Source organism: Microcaecilia unicolor, chromosome 9, assembly GCF_901765095.1.
Source record: "Microcaecilia unicolor chromosome 9, aMicUni1.1, whole genome shotgun sequence".
NCBI classification, from domain to species: domain Eukaryota; kingdom Metazoa; phylum Chordata; class Amphibia; order Gymnophiona; family Siphonopidae; genus Microcaecilia; species Microcaecilia unicolor.
In genome coordinates this window covers 142,703,242-142,717,050 of record NC_044039.1, presented here as the reverse complement: position 1 = coordinate 142,717,050, position 13,809 = coordinate 142,703,242, and the positions used below count along the sequence as shown (strand labels likewise).

The window sequence follows — 13,809 nt, the reverse complement described above, 5'->3', positions numbered from 1 at the left end:
TTTAGTTAATTTTCTAATTGATCCATTTTTTAGTTACTTGTTACTGTTTGCTATTTGCATGGATTAAGTCCACACACTCTTGTTGGCATTTGTAACTTATATGTGATCATCTCTGGGAAAAAGTGACTAAAGTCTCCAGAAACAAAAAATGAGTTTTTAACGTTTATGTTTATTGGGAGCTTAATATATATACTGCCTCTTCTAAAACAAGGTTGCAGCGGTTTACAAAATAAAAAAAAATTACAATTCTGTTAGAGCAAAGAATTTATAATACAACAGTCCAAACTCCACCCTTTTATATGAAAAAATAGAAAAGTTACAATAGTTGAAACATACCTTTTTCAGACTGCTTATGGACCCAAGACATGAAAACTAGCCATTCTCAACATTTTGGATCTGAGACTTTAGACGCCTTTTCCCAGACATGGTCACATTTGTGCACACTTGACCATGCAATTTATAGAATCCATTTTCCAGGGGTAAAACATGTTTTACAGGAAGTATATGCTTTGTAGAACTCCTCCCTTAATAGAACTTATGGCAAAAGAAAAGTTAAGCACCTGACAGGTGTTGCTAGCCACCATAGCAGGCAGACGAGCACTATATGCGCTGGCAGCACCATCCTCCTCCTGGCTTTGTACCCGCAGGTACAGGAAGTGATCTGGAGGAAGAAAAGATGAGAAGAAATATATTATATCACATTGCACTCAGCTTCTGTTTAACTTACAGGAGCTTCTCTTCAACTAAGGCACCTCTGAAATAACATTTAGGCCAGTGATTCCCAAACCTGGTTCTGGAGGCACCCCAGCCAGTCAGGTTTTCAGGATACCCACAATGAATATTCATGAGAGAGATTTGCATGCGCTACCTCCACTACATGCAGATCTCTCTCATGAATATTCATTGTGGATGTCCTGAAAACCTGACTGGCTGGGGTGCCTCCAGGAATAGGTTTGGCAACCACTGATTTAGGCCTTTAATTTAGAAGCCCAATTCATGTTGTATCCCCTGGATTTTAAATATGGGCGCCAGTCCAAGATGTGTGCCCAACTAAATTGGTTAACGAGCCAATTAGTGCCAATAATTTGCACCAATTTGGAATTGCTTGCACATCTTGCTATTCGTTATTCTATAACAATGTACACCCAGATCCCATTGTGCACAACCCAAAAGGGGATATGGCCATGAGAGGTGCATGGGCAGGTCAGGGGTGTTCGTAAAATTTGCACGCAGTATTATAGAATATTAGGGATGCACGTCCAAATTGGGTGCAGGGAATTACACCTGGTTTCAGCAGGCATAATTTTTGGCTCCGAAATCAACCATTAATGCTATTCTATAGTGGAGCTCATCTTTGAGTACCCACTGAGTGACGACTTTTTTTTTATGCAGATTTTTGAGCACCATTTACTGAATCTAGCCCAATATGTTTAAACACCGACATTCACACCTTTATCATGAATAAACATTGAAAACCCAATTTTAGAAAGCCGGGATTTACGTGTGTAAATCTGCAATGTACATGGGTAGACTGGATAGGCTATATGGTCTTTATCTGCCTTCAATTTTCTCTGTTTCCATTATCAATAGAAATCAAACAAAATAAAACATGGAAAAGAAAATAAGATGATACCTTTTTTATTGGACATAACTTAATACATTTCTTGATTAGCTTTCAAAGGTTGCCCTTCTTCGTCAGATCGGAAATAAGCAAATGTGCTAGCTGACAGTGTATATAAGTGAAAACATTCAAGCATTACTATGACAGTCTGACAGGGTGGGAGGATGGGGGTGGGTAGGAGGTATGCATGGGGACATCAAAGCATATCATTGATATTCTAACAGGATGGGTGTGGATAGGTGAGGGGTGGGATGATCAACAGAGACATACAGCTTTATGGTTTATAATGGGCTAGGAACCCCAGATCCTTGTTAAGTCCTTTCTGTTGGGTGTTAAAATATTCAATCATTCTGACTTCAAAGGTCTTACGTTCTTGTATGGTTTTAAAGTTACCTTTCAGGATTCTCACTGTGAAGTCACTGGTACAGTGTCCTGGTCCTGTAAAATGCTGACCAACAGGGGTGGAAGCCCTACTGGCACCAGTATTGTTCATGTGATGTCTATGTAAATTGAATCTTGCCTTAAGCATCTGGCCTGTTTCTCCAATATAGCATCCTTCATTACATTTTTTACACTGAATGATATATACCACATTGGAAGATGAGCAAGTGAAAGATTCCTTTATGTTGAATATCTTTCCTTTGTGGATGACTGTGGGGTCCTGTGAAATGTTTTGGCATAGTTTGCAACTAGATAAATTACAGGGAAGTGTGCCCTTCTGTTCCTTTTCAGTCTGTGATGGAAGTTTATTTCTGATTAGCTTGTGTTTTAAGTTGGGTGGCTGTCGGAAGGCCAGTACTGGTGGGGATGGGAATATCTCTTTCAGTAATTCATCCTCCTGGAGTATAGGTTGTAGATCTCTTATGATTTTCTTCAGTTTTTCCAGCTCTGGATTGTATGTCACTACAAGGGGGATTCTGTCTGTGGCTTTTTTCTCCTTGTACTGTAGCAGATTCTCCCTGGGTGTTTTGAGGGAGGAGGCAATATTCTTGGAGATTATTTTGGGGTTGTAGCCTTTCTGTTTGAAGGATGCAGTCAGGCTTTTAAGGTGTCTGTCTCTGTCCCCTGGGTCAGAGCAGATACGGTGGTATCTTGTGGCTTGGCTGTAAATGATGGATCTTTTTGTATGTGAAGGATGGAAGCTGGAGTTGTGGGGGTAGCTGAATCTGTCTGTGGGTTTCTTGTATATAGATGTTTGTATACAGCCATCACTGATTTTAACTGATTTTAACTCACAACTACTTCCGCTTTAACAATGATATCTATCTACAAATAATGGGCACTGCGATGGGCACCAGGACAGCACCCCAATATGCCAACCTTTTTATGGCTGAGCTGGAAGAGACATTTCTGAATACACACCAGACCAAACCTCTAAAATAAACATTTTTGTGCCAGCCTCTATGCCAGCCTCAAATGTCATACCTAGCTCCATCACAGCAGTATGCAGGTCCCTGGAGCACTTTTTAGTGGATACTGCAGTGCACTTCAGGCAGGCGGGCCCAGGCCCACCCCCCCTACCTGTTACACTTGTGGTGGTAAATGGGAGCCCTCCAAAACCCACTGTTCCCACATATAGGTGCTCCCCGTTACCCTTTAAGGGCTCTGGTAGTGTTGTACAGTTGTGGGTAGTGGGTTTGGGAGGTTTTGGGGGGCTCAGCACACAAGGTAAGGGAGCTATGCACCTGGGAGCAATTTGTGAAGTCCACTGCAGTGCCCCCTAGGGTGCCTGGTTGGTGTCCTGGTGTGTGAGGGGGACCAGTGCACTATAAATGCTGGCTCCTCCCATGACCAAATGGCTTGGATTTGGCCGGGTTTGAGATGGCCACCATTAGTTTCCATTATCGGCAAAAACCAATGGCGGCCATCTCTAACACCGGTGATCTCTAAGTGCGGCCCAAATGTTGAGATTTGGCCGGCCTAGACTGTATTATCACAACGAAAGATGGCCGGCCTTAGAGATGGCCGCCTTTATAGATGGTTGGCCCCGTTCGATTATGCCCCTCCAAGGGGCTTTGATACAAGATGGGTTGCAGTGTTCTGGGCTGTTTGAAGCCCCTGCCTGATTAAATCACATTATGCACCATAGGAGGAGTTATTCAGTATCATCTAACCAGGCAGTACCACTGAATATCCTCTCTGACCATCGCAGCACTGTCTGGGCAGAGCTGGAACGGTCCAGCAGTGGAGTCGGTGCAGTCTCGAAGTTACACAGACACTGGAAATATTCAAAGCTGGTGCCCACATAGCTAACCGGTAAAGTATAGCAGGACCACTTAAACATCAGTCCTAACTTTGCCCAGTTAGCTATGCAGCTACAGCACTGAATATCGGTCATATCCATGTAACTTTGAAGCATTGACTACAGTAGAAGTCCAAAAATCCGGATGTCAGAAATCTGGACCACTTGAGAATCCAGACTACAAGTGCTGCACACCTTCTCCCTCCCTCCTGCCCCCCTCCACATGGTCCGGCATCTCTCCCAGCCCTGCCCACAGCTCTCTCTCATTCCCCCATTGTACCTTTTCAGAAGTGTAAGCAAGCCTTTCATGCTGCAGCACCAGCAGCAGCCTTAGTTCAGGCAAGAGGCAGCCTGTGAGTAAGGCAGCCAATGGTGCTGCACTATGGGAGACTTCTGAAAAGGTACATCAGGGGAGTGAAACACGAGGGGAGAGAGAGATGCTGGACAGTGCAGGGGGGGCTGGGCCCCTCCTTTAGGCTCTGGCAGTTTCTTAAGCTGCAGAGACAGAGATAGGGTGATGCTGGATGGGGGAGACAGACACTGGATGGGGACAACAGATGCTGGATGCCTGCTCATCTCTTTATTTTTCCTCAAATTTGAATTTTAAAAGTACTACCCGAGAATCCAGAAAATCTGAAAATCCGGACTGACCCAATCCCCAAGCAGTCTCGATTTTTGGACTTGTACTGTATCCGGGTCTAACTTAGCTGCTGGTGGTCAAATTATAAAAATGCTCACCACCGCCAACTGAATATTGACTGAAGTAGGTTTTAGATTTACATACTTCTAGTAGCTTGTAAAGAAGATCCCAGGAATGGAATTTTATGTCCCATATTTTCAGAATCTTTGAAGGACCAGGGTATGGCTGCTGTGTCATCCAGAGTCCAGCCACAGGTCCCTACTTCAAAAGAACAGTATGCTCCCTCTGGAAGACTCTGCACTGAAAAAGAAGACAAAAGGAGAGGACATTTGAAAAGAGAATACGATTTGTAACCATTACAGGGCTCATTCACTGTGGCCCTGAACTGCCCTGTATCTTAGGACTGCAACACAGGAACGTATCCAAACAGTAAAAATCTCATGGCGAAAAACCACGTGGAATCATCCTTCAAAGTATTTTAGCAGCTGAGTCCATAACAGCACCTCAAACCAGGACATGAAGTGATAAAAAGTAGAAATCTCTGCCAGAACCCTTATCCACACTCATCATCTCTCGTCTTGATTATTATAACCTGCTTCTTACCGGCCTCCCTCTTAGCCATCTCTCTCCTCTTCAATCAGTCCAAAACTCCGCCAAAGTCGCTTTGCTCACATTAGCCCTCTCCTTAAGTCACTTCACTGGCTCCCTATCCGTTTCCACATTCAATTCAAACTTCTCTTATTGACCTATAAGTGCATTCACTCTGCCGCTCCCCAGTACCTCTCCACTCTTGTCTCTCCCTACGTCCCCCCCCTCGGGTACTCCGTTTTGTTGACAAATCCCTCTTATCTGTCCCCTTCTCCTCTACTACTAATTCCAGACTCCATTCCTTTTATCTTGCTGCACCTCACGCCTGGAATAAACTTCCCGAGCCTATACGTCTAGCCCCCTCTTTGGCTGTTTTCAAGTCTAAACTAAAAGCCCACCTCATGGGCGTAGACTGGGGGGGGGGGGGCAAAGGGAGGGCAATGCCCCCCCAAACGATGACGAGGCACCGCCGTGCCAGTAGTTAAGAAAAAAAAACAAGCAGGCACGCGCTCCTCTCCGTCCGCTTGGCTTCCCTGCCCTCTCTGTCTGCGTCCCGCCTTCCTCTGACGTCATTTCCTTTCGGGCGGGACGCAGATAGAGAGGGCAGGGAAGCCAAGCGGACGGAGAGGAGCGTGTCCGTCTACCCCCCTCTCTTCCTCCCTCCCTCCGGCGCAGACAGCAGTCTTTTTCAGCGTTCCTGGCAGCAGTAGCAATGTACATGCTGCCTTCGGCTCTGCCCCGAAGCCTTCTCTTCAAGTTCCTGTTCCCGCATAGGTGGGAACAGGAACTTGAAGAGAAGGCTTCCAGGGCAGACCGAAGGCAGCGTGTACATCGCTACTGCTGCCAGGAACGCTGAAAAAGACTGCTGCCTGCGCCGGAGGGAGGGAGGAAGAGAGGGGGGTAGACGGAGTCATGATCTTGGACCTCGCGGGGGGGGGGCAGCAGAAGGAAGATGGTTGGAACTGGGAGGGGTGGGGAGCAGAAGGAAGATGGATGAGACTGGGAGGGGTGGGGAGCAGAGGGAAGGAGCAAGAGATGGATGAGACTGGGAGGGGTGGGGAGCAGAGGGAAGGAGCAAGAGATGGTTGGGACTGGGAGGGGTGGGGAGCAGAGGGAAGGAGCAAGAGATGGTTGGGACTGGGAGCGTTGGGAGCAGAGGGAAGGACCAGGAGATGGATTGGACTGGGAGGGGTGGGGAGCAGAGGGAAGAGGGAAGGAGCAAGAGATGGATGGGACTGGGAGGGGTGGGGAGCAGAGGGATGGACCAGGAGATGGATGGGATTGGGAGAGGTCAGGCACAGCAGAGGGAAGGAGCAGAAGATGGATGGGATGGAGGGATGGTGAGCAGAGGGAAGGAACAGAAGATAGATGGGACTGGGAGGGGTGGGGAGCAGAGGGAAGGAGCAAGAGATGGATGGGACTGGGAGGATGGGGAGCAGAGGGAAGCCTACTGGAAAGAAGACACTGCATAAAACAGAAGACACTGGGACCAAAGCGAATAGAAAAACTAAATGATCAGACAACAAAGGTAGATAAAAGTATTTTATTCAGAATTTATTAATTGAAATATGTCAGCTTTTTGAAATGTGCATCTGTGATATTTTGCCTGTAAATTTCAATTCCTTCCTCCATATTAGCATATTCATTTGCATATGTATATATGCAAATGAATATGCTAATATGCTCCGCCCATCCTTTGCCCCCCCCCCCCAAATGAAACAGTCAAACTACGCCTACGGCCCACCTCTTCACCACTGCTTTTGACTCCTAACCACTGCTCACCTGTCTTGTCCTTTTCCTCGCCGCTTTATTCCCTTATTCTTAATTGTTCTGTCTGTCTGCCTGTTTTTCTAGATTGTAAGCTCTTTGAGCAGGGACTGTCTTTTGTGTATGGTGTACAGCGCTGCGTATGCCTTGTAGCGCTATAGAAATGATAAGTACTAGTAGTAGTAGTCCATCTTACTACAAATGTTCTCTGTAGAAGATTGAAGAGAAATCATTTCATGTCATCTCATCTTTTAGGCTGAAAATCTATCATTAATTTCTGGATTTCTCCTGCTTGGAAAATGGAGGACAATAGTACAATCATTGGAACAGTGGTTCTCAAACATTTTCTGGAGAATCCTTAGCCAGTGGGATTTTCAGGGTATCTACAATGAACATGCATGAGATAAATTCGCATGCAGATCTATCTTATGAATATTCATTGTGCATGTCCCGACTGACTGGGTATCCCTCTGGACAGGTTTAGAACATAAGAAGAGCCATAATGGGTCAGACCAATAGTCCATCTCGCCCAGTATCCTGCTTCCAACAGTAGCCAATCCAGGTCACAAGTACCTGACAGAAACCCAATTAGTAGCAACATTCCATGCTGCCAGTCCTGGGGCAAACAGTGGCTTCCCCCATGTCCATCTCAATAGTAGACTATGGACTTTTCCTCCAGGAACTTGTCCAAACCTTTTTTAAACCCAGATACGCTGGTTTGGGAACCACTGGATAAGAACATTAAGGAGCAGATGCAGTAAACCTTGAACTAGAGTTATGCACTAAAGCTAAATGCATGATTTCCTAATGCATGTTTAAACCCCCCCCCCCAATGCAGTATCTGTTTAGTATACAAAGAAGTTATGTGCAAAAATTATACACAAACAGGAGAGCACAGCGCAAGCATGCATATCTAGATCTGCAGTAGAACTTATTACGAGAAGGTGCCTTTGATTCTCGTGGCCTTGGTTAAAGCCTGTGTTCTCCTAAGAAAGTTACATTCCTTCGGAAGCTTTATGCTTAGACATACCAGGGATTAAGGAGGCTCATTTGGTAGTAACACGAATGCAGGTGTTTTATGTCGTGGTGCAGGATCTCTGGAATAAGATTCTAGGGACCTTACAGGCTGAGGAATGTTTATCTTGTTTAAATGACTTTTTGAAAGCATTTTTTTAAATATTGGCTTTTCTAAGAGCGAGTCTGGGAGGCTGAGTTTTTGTAATTAAAGTGGATGTTTTCATCTTTGAATGAATGGTCTGAGATGTGTGGACTATCCTTTTATTGTAGTTCATTTTTTTTCTTTTTGTTTAATAATATAAGTGTATTGTAAACTGCTTTGATATTGAATTTATGTAAAGTGGTATAATAAATTTAATAAACTATAAACTATGGGACCGATATTCAGACTGCGGAGGGGAGGGGGAGCTCGACTAACTTCCGCGGTCAGCCTGGATATTCAATGCCGGGCTGTTTCCAGTGACCAGCATTGAATATCGGTTTATTTTTAGCTTGTTGAAAGTTAACTGGCTAAGTTGATATCCAAAGATAGCCGGATAACTTTAAACTGGCTAAAGATATTCCAGCTATTTAAGCAGCCCAATGTGGCCACTTATAAAAGCCGGATATGAATTGAATATTCAAGGCTAGCCGGCTATATCGCCTGATATAGCCGATTATCTCCTAGGCGCTAACCAGGAATATTCAGCAGGGGATAACCGGTTATCTCCTGCTGAGGATCACCAGATAGCCGGTTAAGTGCCATTTAAATGACCCGGTGCCATTCCTGGCTAGTTAAATAGTTTTGAATATCAGGGGGTATATTTTTTTGCAGAGAGAAACTGTATTGGCACATGTGCAGGAATGCTATTTCTCCACATAAACATTATTGTGGGTGTTTGAAAAAATTGTATCGGCACACGGAGCTGCATGCCATGTGCAAGAATGCTCTTCTGTACATAAATGAGAATCCAGTACTTTACTGTTTATAACCCCGGTATATCCCCTTTCAGCTCCTCACCCCGCGCTGATTTTTTTTCATCTGTACACTTCAATAAATTAAGAAAAAGCTTCTGGATCCTTTATGCTCTCAGAACAACAACAAAAAAAGAAAGACAGGAAATCTCCATTAACACCAGCTAATGGAAGAACGAACTTTTGTGTTGTGATAAAACCCCAGCATTAGAAAACCCTGTGTTCTCCCTTCAGCTCTTTTGAACACTTGCTCACATCTGGGTTTAATAGCTCATACTTTCGTCACGCTTGGATTTTGTGTGCACACAATTTGCTCATTCGTAAAACTCCTTTTAGCACTGGACAGCCACAGTGACGCGGAAAATTGTGTGGAGGAGCCAAAGGTGTAGCTAGGACTGAATGGGACCTGGGCAGAAAAATTAAGATGGGACCCTTATAACACCATCTCTCCCAAGGTAGTGGGGATGAGGGGAGGGGAGGAGGATAAACTCCTTCACGTTCCAGACCTATATAGAAAACCTGTCTTAGTAATAGAAATGGAAACCGAAATGCAAGGTATCAGTTACACATTTCCCAAAACTGAACATGGCTATGATCCTACTGTCTGTTTTCTGCTTTTCCCTGTTTTTTTTCCTTCTCTTTTCAGGGTCTCCTGTCCTTTTGATATTTCATCTCTATGTCCATCATCCATCTTTCTTCTGTGTCCTTACCCATCCTGTCCAGCATCTCCCCTCTATGTCCCTGTCCCTATCCTTATCTTCCTTCCATATTCAGCATCCCCCTCCATGTCCTTATCCTTTCCCACGTGTCCAGCATTGCCCCTCTATGTCCTATGCTCCCTCCATGCTCAAGGTCAGTTCTTTGTGTCCAAATTCCTCCCCATATCCCACTTCTCTCCTCTCTCTTCCCTTCCTCCAGCACCTCCACCCCTGACCCACCCCCTGTGGTCTTGCATCTCTCTTACCCTCTCTCCATTAATCCAACATCTCTTCCCTGGTTTAGTCTTTCTTTTCCCTTTGCTTGCCCCCCCCCCCCCCCCCCCCCCCCCCCCCCATGTTCAGCAACTCTCCACATCTCTCCCCTTTTCTTCTCCCTCCCAGAACCGCCGAGAGAAACAGTTGGGCCCGGGGCAGAATCGGACTCCTGGGCCTGGTACAGAACCAGACTGCCATGCACCGCCCCGCTCGAGCTGCCCCCTCGCTTGTGCCACCATTCTCTCCTGCCCACCCCTTACCTTTTTGTCTCTGCCTCCAAGTTGGGGCCCAGCAAGCCTCTTCCTGCCTGCCTGCTCCCAGGTTCTGTCCTCTCCTGCTCCTGTTCATGCTGGGGAATCAGGACCTGGATGATTGCATTAATGCAATATCATGCTAATGCAGTCACCTGGGTCCTGAGTGGCATGCAGGAGCAGGAGAGGACAGATCTGGAAGCAGGCAGGCAGAAAGAAGCTTGTTGGCGTTAAGCCCAGCCCTCCCCCTTGGAGGTTGGGCCTGAGGAATTTTTCCCCCTACCCTCTCCCCCCCTCCCCCGGCAGCCCTGCTCCCTCCCGGCAGGTCTGGCAACTCTCCATCAACCTCGCACCCACACACAAGTCTGGCACCTCACCAGCCCTGCTCCCCCCATGGTTCCCCAAATGTGCTGCAGGTCAACAGTAGAGGCAGCGAGGAAAACAGGCTCTCTCCGTCTGGTCCTGCCAGGACCTTTCCTCTGCTGCATACTGCCTCTCTGAAAGCAACTTTCTGTGGGCAAGATGTGGCAGAGGAAAGGCCTTGGCGAGACCATCTGGATACAGTCTGTTTTCCTCTCTGCTTTTGCCAGTGACCCTTAGCACATTTGGAGGACCATGGGAGGGGGGGGGGGGTGGAAAGGTGCCAGATTTATGTAGGGGAACAGAGGATGGGAGGGATGCTGGACTTGCAGGGGAGGGTAGGGGGATGGTCAACTGCAAGAAGCCCCTACCACTGGACGGGCCTGGGCATTTTGCCGGTCTTGCTCAGTGGTTGCTATGCTCCTGGTGGGAGCTGTGCCATGCTGTGAGAAAACCCCCAGTCCTTTATTACCAGGTTAGAAGCAGTGCTGGAATGTTATTTCAGAATTGCTCTTCTCTACTTTCCCCATTCCTTACTGTATTTCCCAACACACTCACATTTTGGCAAACATAGCATTACAATGAAGAAAGGAACATGTTTTATACTCACTACAAATAGTGCCTTCATCTTCCTCGTTAGGGCAGTTTGTATGGAAGTTGCAAACCTGCAGGTTGCTGATGCAGCCTCCATACATGCATGGGAAATCAAAGTCATTTGAGCACGGGGATATGTGAAGACCTTCTTCATCTGTTTAAAAATAAACACCACAAAACCTGAAGCAGATACTCAAGTAGGTGGAGTATTATTTATTTAAAATATTTTTAGCCCCCACTCACTATCCTACCATTCTAGGTGAGTTACAATAAAAATATGTATTGAGGGGCATTTTCAATGTGACGGCGAAATCTGATTTTGGATGTTTTCTGACAAATGTCCAAAACTCCAGTACCGAATATGGCCATTTTCAGTCCAGAAAAACATCCAACTTTTTATTTTTGTTACATTTGTACCCCGCGCTTTCCCACTCATGGCAGGCTCAATGCGGCTTACATGGGGCAATGGAGGGTTAAGTGACTTGCCCAGAGTCACAAGGAGCTGCCTGTGTTTCGAAAATGGCCATTCGCTAGACGCTTATGTGCTCAGTGTGTCTACTTTTTTAGGACCATTAAAAAAACGTCCAAGGGAAAAATGCACAAAAACAAGCCATTGGGATGTATGGGGGGGGGGGGGGCAGCATTCTTAGTAGACTGGCCACACAGACATCTCAGCAGAGCAGTGGAGTAGCCTAGGAGGCACTGCAGTGAACTTCGCATAAAAGGTTCCAGGTACACATCTCATCATTAACCACTTATATTGTACAGTGGCCCCTCCAAAACCTACCAAAAACCTATTGTACCCATCTGTACACCACTACAATACCTATATGTAGGCACAGTAGGTTTTTGCCCCCTCCATATCTAGTATTTCTCTCCCCTTGCCCCTCTCTCCCCATCCGGTATATCTCCCCTTGCCCCTCTCCCCATCCAGTATCTCTCCCAATGCACCCCTCTCCATCCAGCATTTCTCCCCTTGCCGCCTCTCTCCCATCCAGCATCTCTCCTGCTGCTGCTGCCGCTGCTGCTTCTCCCAACAAGCAGCAACGGCAGTGGGCAAATCAAGGAGTAAACGGTGTGGGGCTGCAATGCTTAGACGCAAACTGTTGGCTCTGCTGATCCCCTGCCCCTCTGACGTCAGCTTCCTGTTCCAGGGCAGGGGATCGGCAGAGCAGATAGCATGTGTCCTAGCATTGCATCCCAACGCCTGCTACTCCTTGCTTTGGTCGCTGCTGCTGCTCATTGGGAAAAGCAGCTGTGGCTGTGGGAGAGAGTCAGGGAAGGAAAAAAAGGTGCCAGTACACTGTACCAGCACGTACTGGCACAAAAAGAAGTCCTGTCTTTAAGTACAGTAGGTTTTTATCTGTTCCTGGAGGGGTCACAAAGGAATTAAGGTGGGATTTGTACCTGGGTCCCTTTGTTTAAAGTCCACTGCACTAACTACTAGGCCGCCCCTCTGCTCTGCAGGGGCATCTGTGTGGCCATTTTTGTACAAATGATGCCAGACAGACATTTCTGTGTCTGCTTTTATGGCGTTCATATTTTGGATGTTTAATTTTGGACGTTTTCAGCTCAAGAATGTCCTTCTCATGTATTTTTGAACAGGAGATCCTGGCATTTTTTCTGTTCGAATACAGCTGTGAGATGGATGGGTTTTTTAAAAATGTTATGAGCAGGATGTCTCAATTCTGACTTGGCAATTCTTTTGAAAATGTCCCTCCATGTATAATGCATGAACTGGCTAATGCTTCCATGCTCACTCTCCGCCCATGCCATGCCCTCTCAGACAAAAATTCAGAGAGCAGAGGAAATGTTTGGAGGAAACAGGAGATGCTGCTGTGTGATTAAATTCTCTAATCACGATTAAATTATTAAAAATTGCACTTATCGATTAATGCATTAATCATATAATTAACTGCGATAACTTGAAGCATTCAAACATACAATAACATGCAGTTTGATGCGCAATAACAAGCAAACTAGCATACAATCCATTAACACGAGGGTGCAGTAACCTGTTACTGCGCACTAAGAGGTCCTTTTACTAAGGTGCGCCGAAAAATGGCCCGTGCTGTTGTAGATGCATGTATTGGTCTTTTTTTTTGGCCAAAAATGGATTTGTGACAAAATGAAAATTGGCGCGTGTCCATTTTGGGCCCGAGACCTTACCGCTAAGTCAATGGGTGGTGGTAAGGTCTCACGCGTTAATCGAGCGGTAATCATCAGCACACATACAGTGCTGATTACTGCCTGGTTATCGCCATTTGCTGGAAAATAAAATATATTTTCCGGCACACGTACTGGATGTGCGTAATAAATGAAATTACCGCCCAGGCCACATGGTAGCCAAGCAGGAGTTCCGAATTGGCACATGTTGGGCATGCGTAGGCACCTCCGTGGCTTAGTAAAAGGGCCCGTCAGGGCTAAACGCCACTATTCCCTCTAAGCTGAGCAGGAGTCCTCCACGTACAGTCCTGCCAGCAGGGATGCTATTTCACTATTACATTTTCAATAGTGAGGGACAGACAAGCTATTCATGACTCCACGTAACCTGATTGCTATGATATTCTATTGTGAAATTCTTATTCTATAATGTGTATATGTCGTTGTAACATTTTTGTAAGTCACATTGAGCCTGCAAATAGGTTGGAAAATGTGGGATACAAGTGCAGCAAATAAATGAAGCACACTAGTGAAGCACCTCCCCCTACTGGCAGCAATGCAGTTGGAGGACCCCCGCTCAGTTTAGAGGGAACAGTGCTTAATGCCCTTTAGTAAAAGGGTCCCCTAATTACTAATAA

General features: G+C 46.0%; 1 protein-coding gene across 1 annotated transcript in view; it reads right to left on the bottom strand.

Annotated features, from left to right (window-relative positions):
- LTK (leukocyte receptor tyrosine kinase) overlaps window positions 1-13,809 on the bottom strand; it is a 251,737-nt gene that overhangs the window by 100,936 nt on the left and 136,992 nt on the right. The window contains exons 5-7 of the mRNA XM_030215372.1: window positions 11,025-11,162; window positions 4,648-4,803; window positions 561-661 (exon numbers count right to left, since the gene is read on the bottom strand). Coding sequence (XP_030071232.1) covers window positions 561-661; window positions 4,648-4,803; window positions 11,025-11,162 — 395 coding nt within the window. The remainder of the gene's footprint in view (window positions 1-560; window positions 662-4,647; window positions 4,804-11,024; window positions 11,163-13,809) is intronic.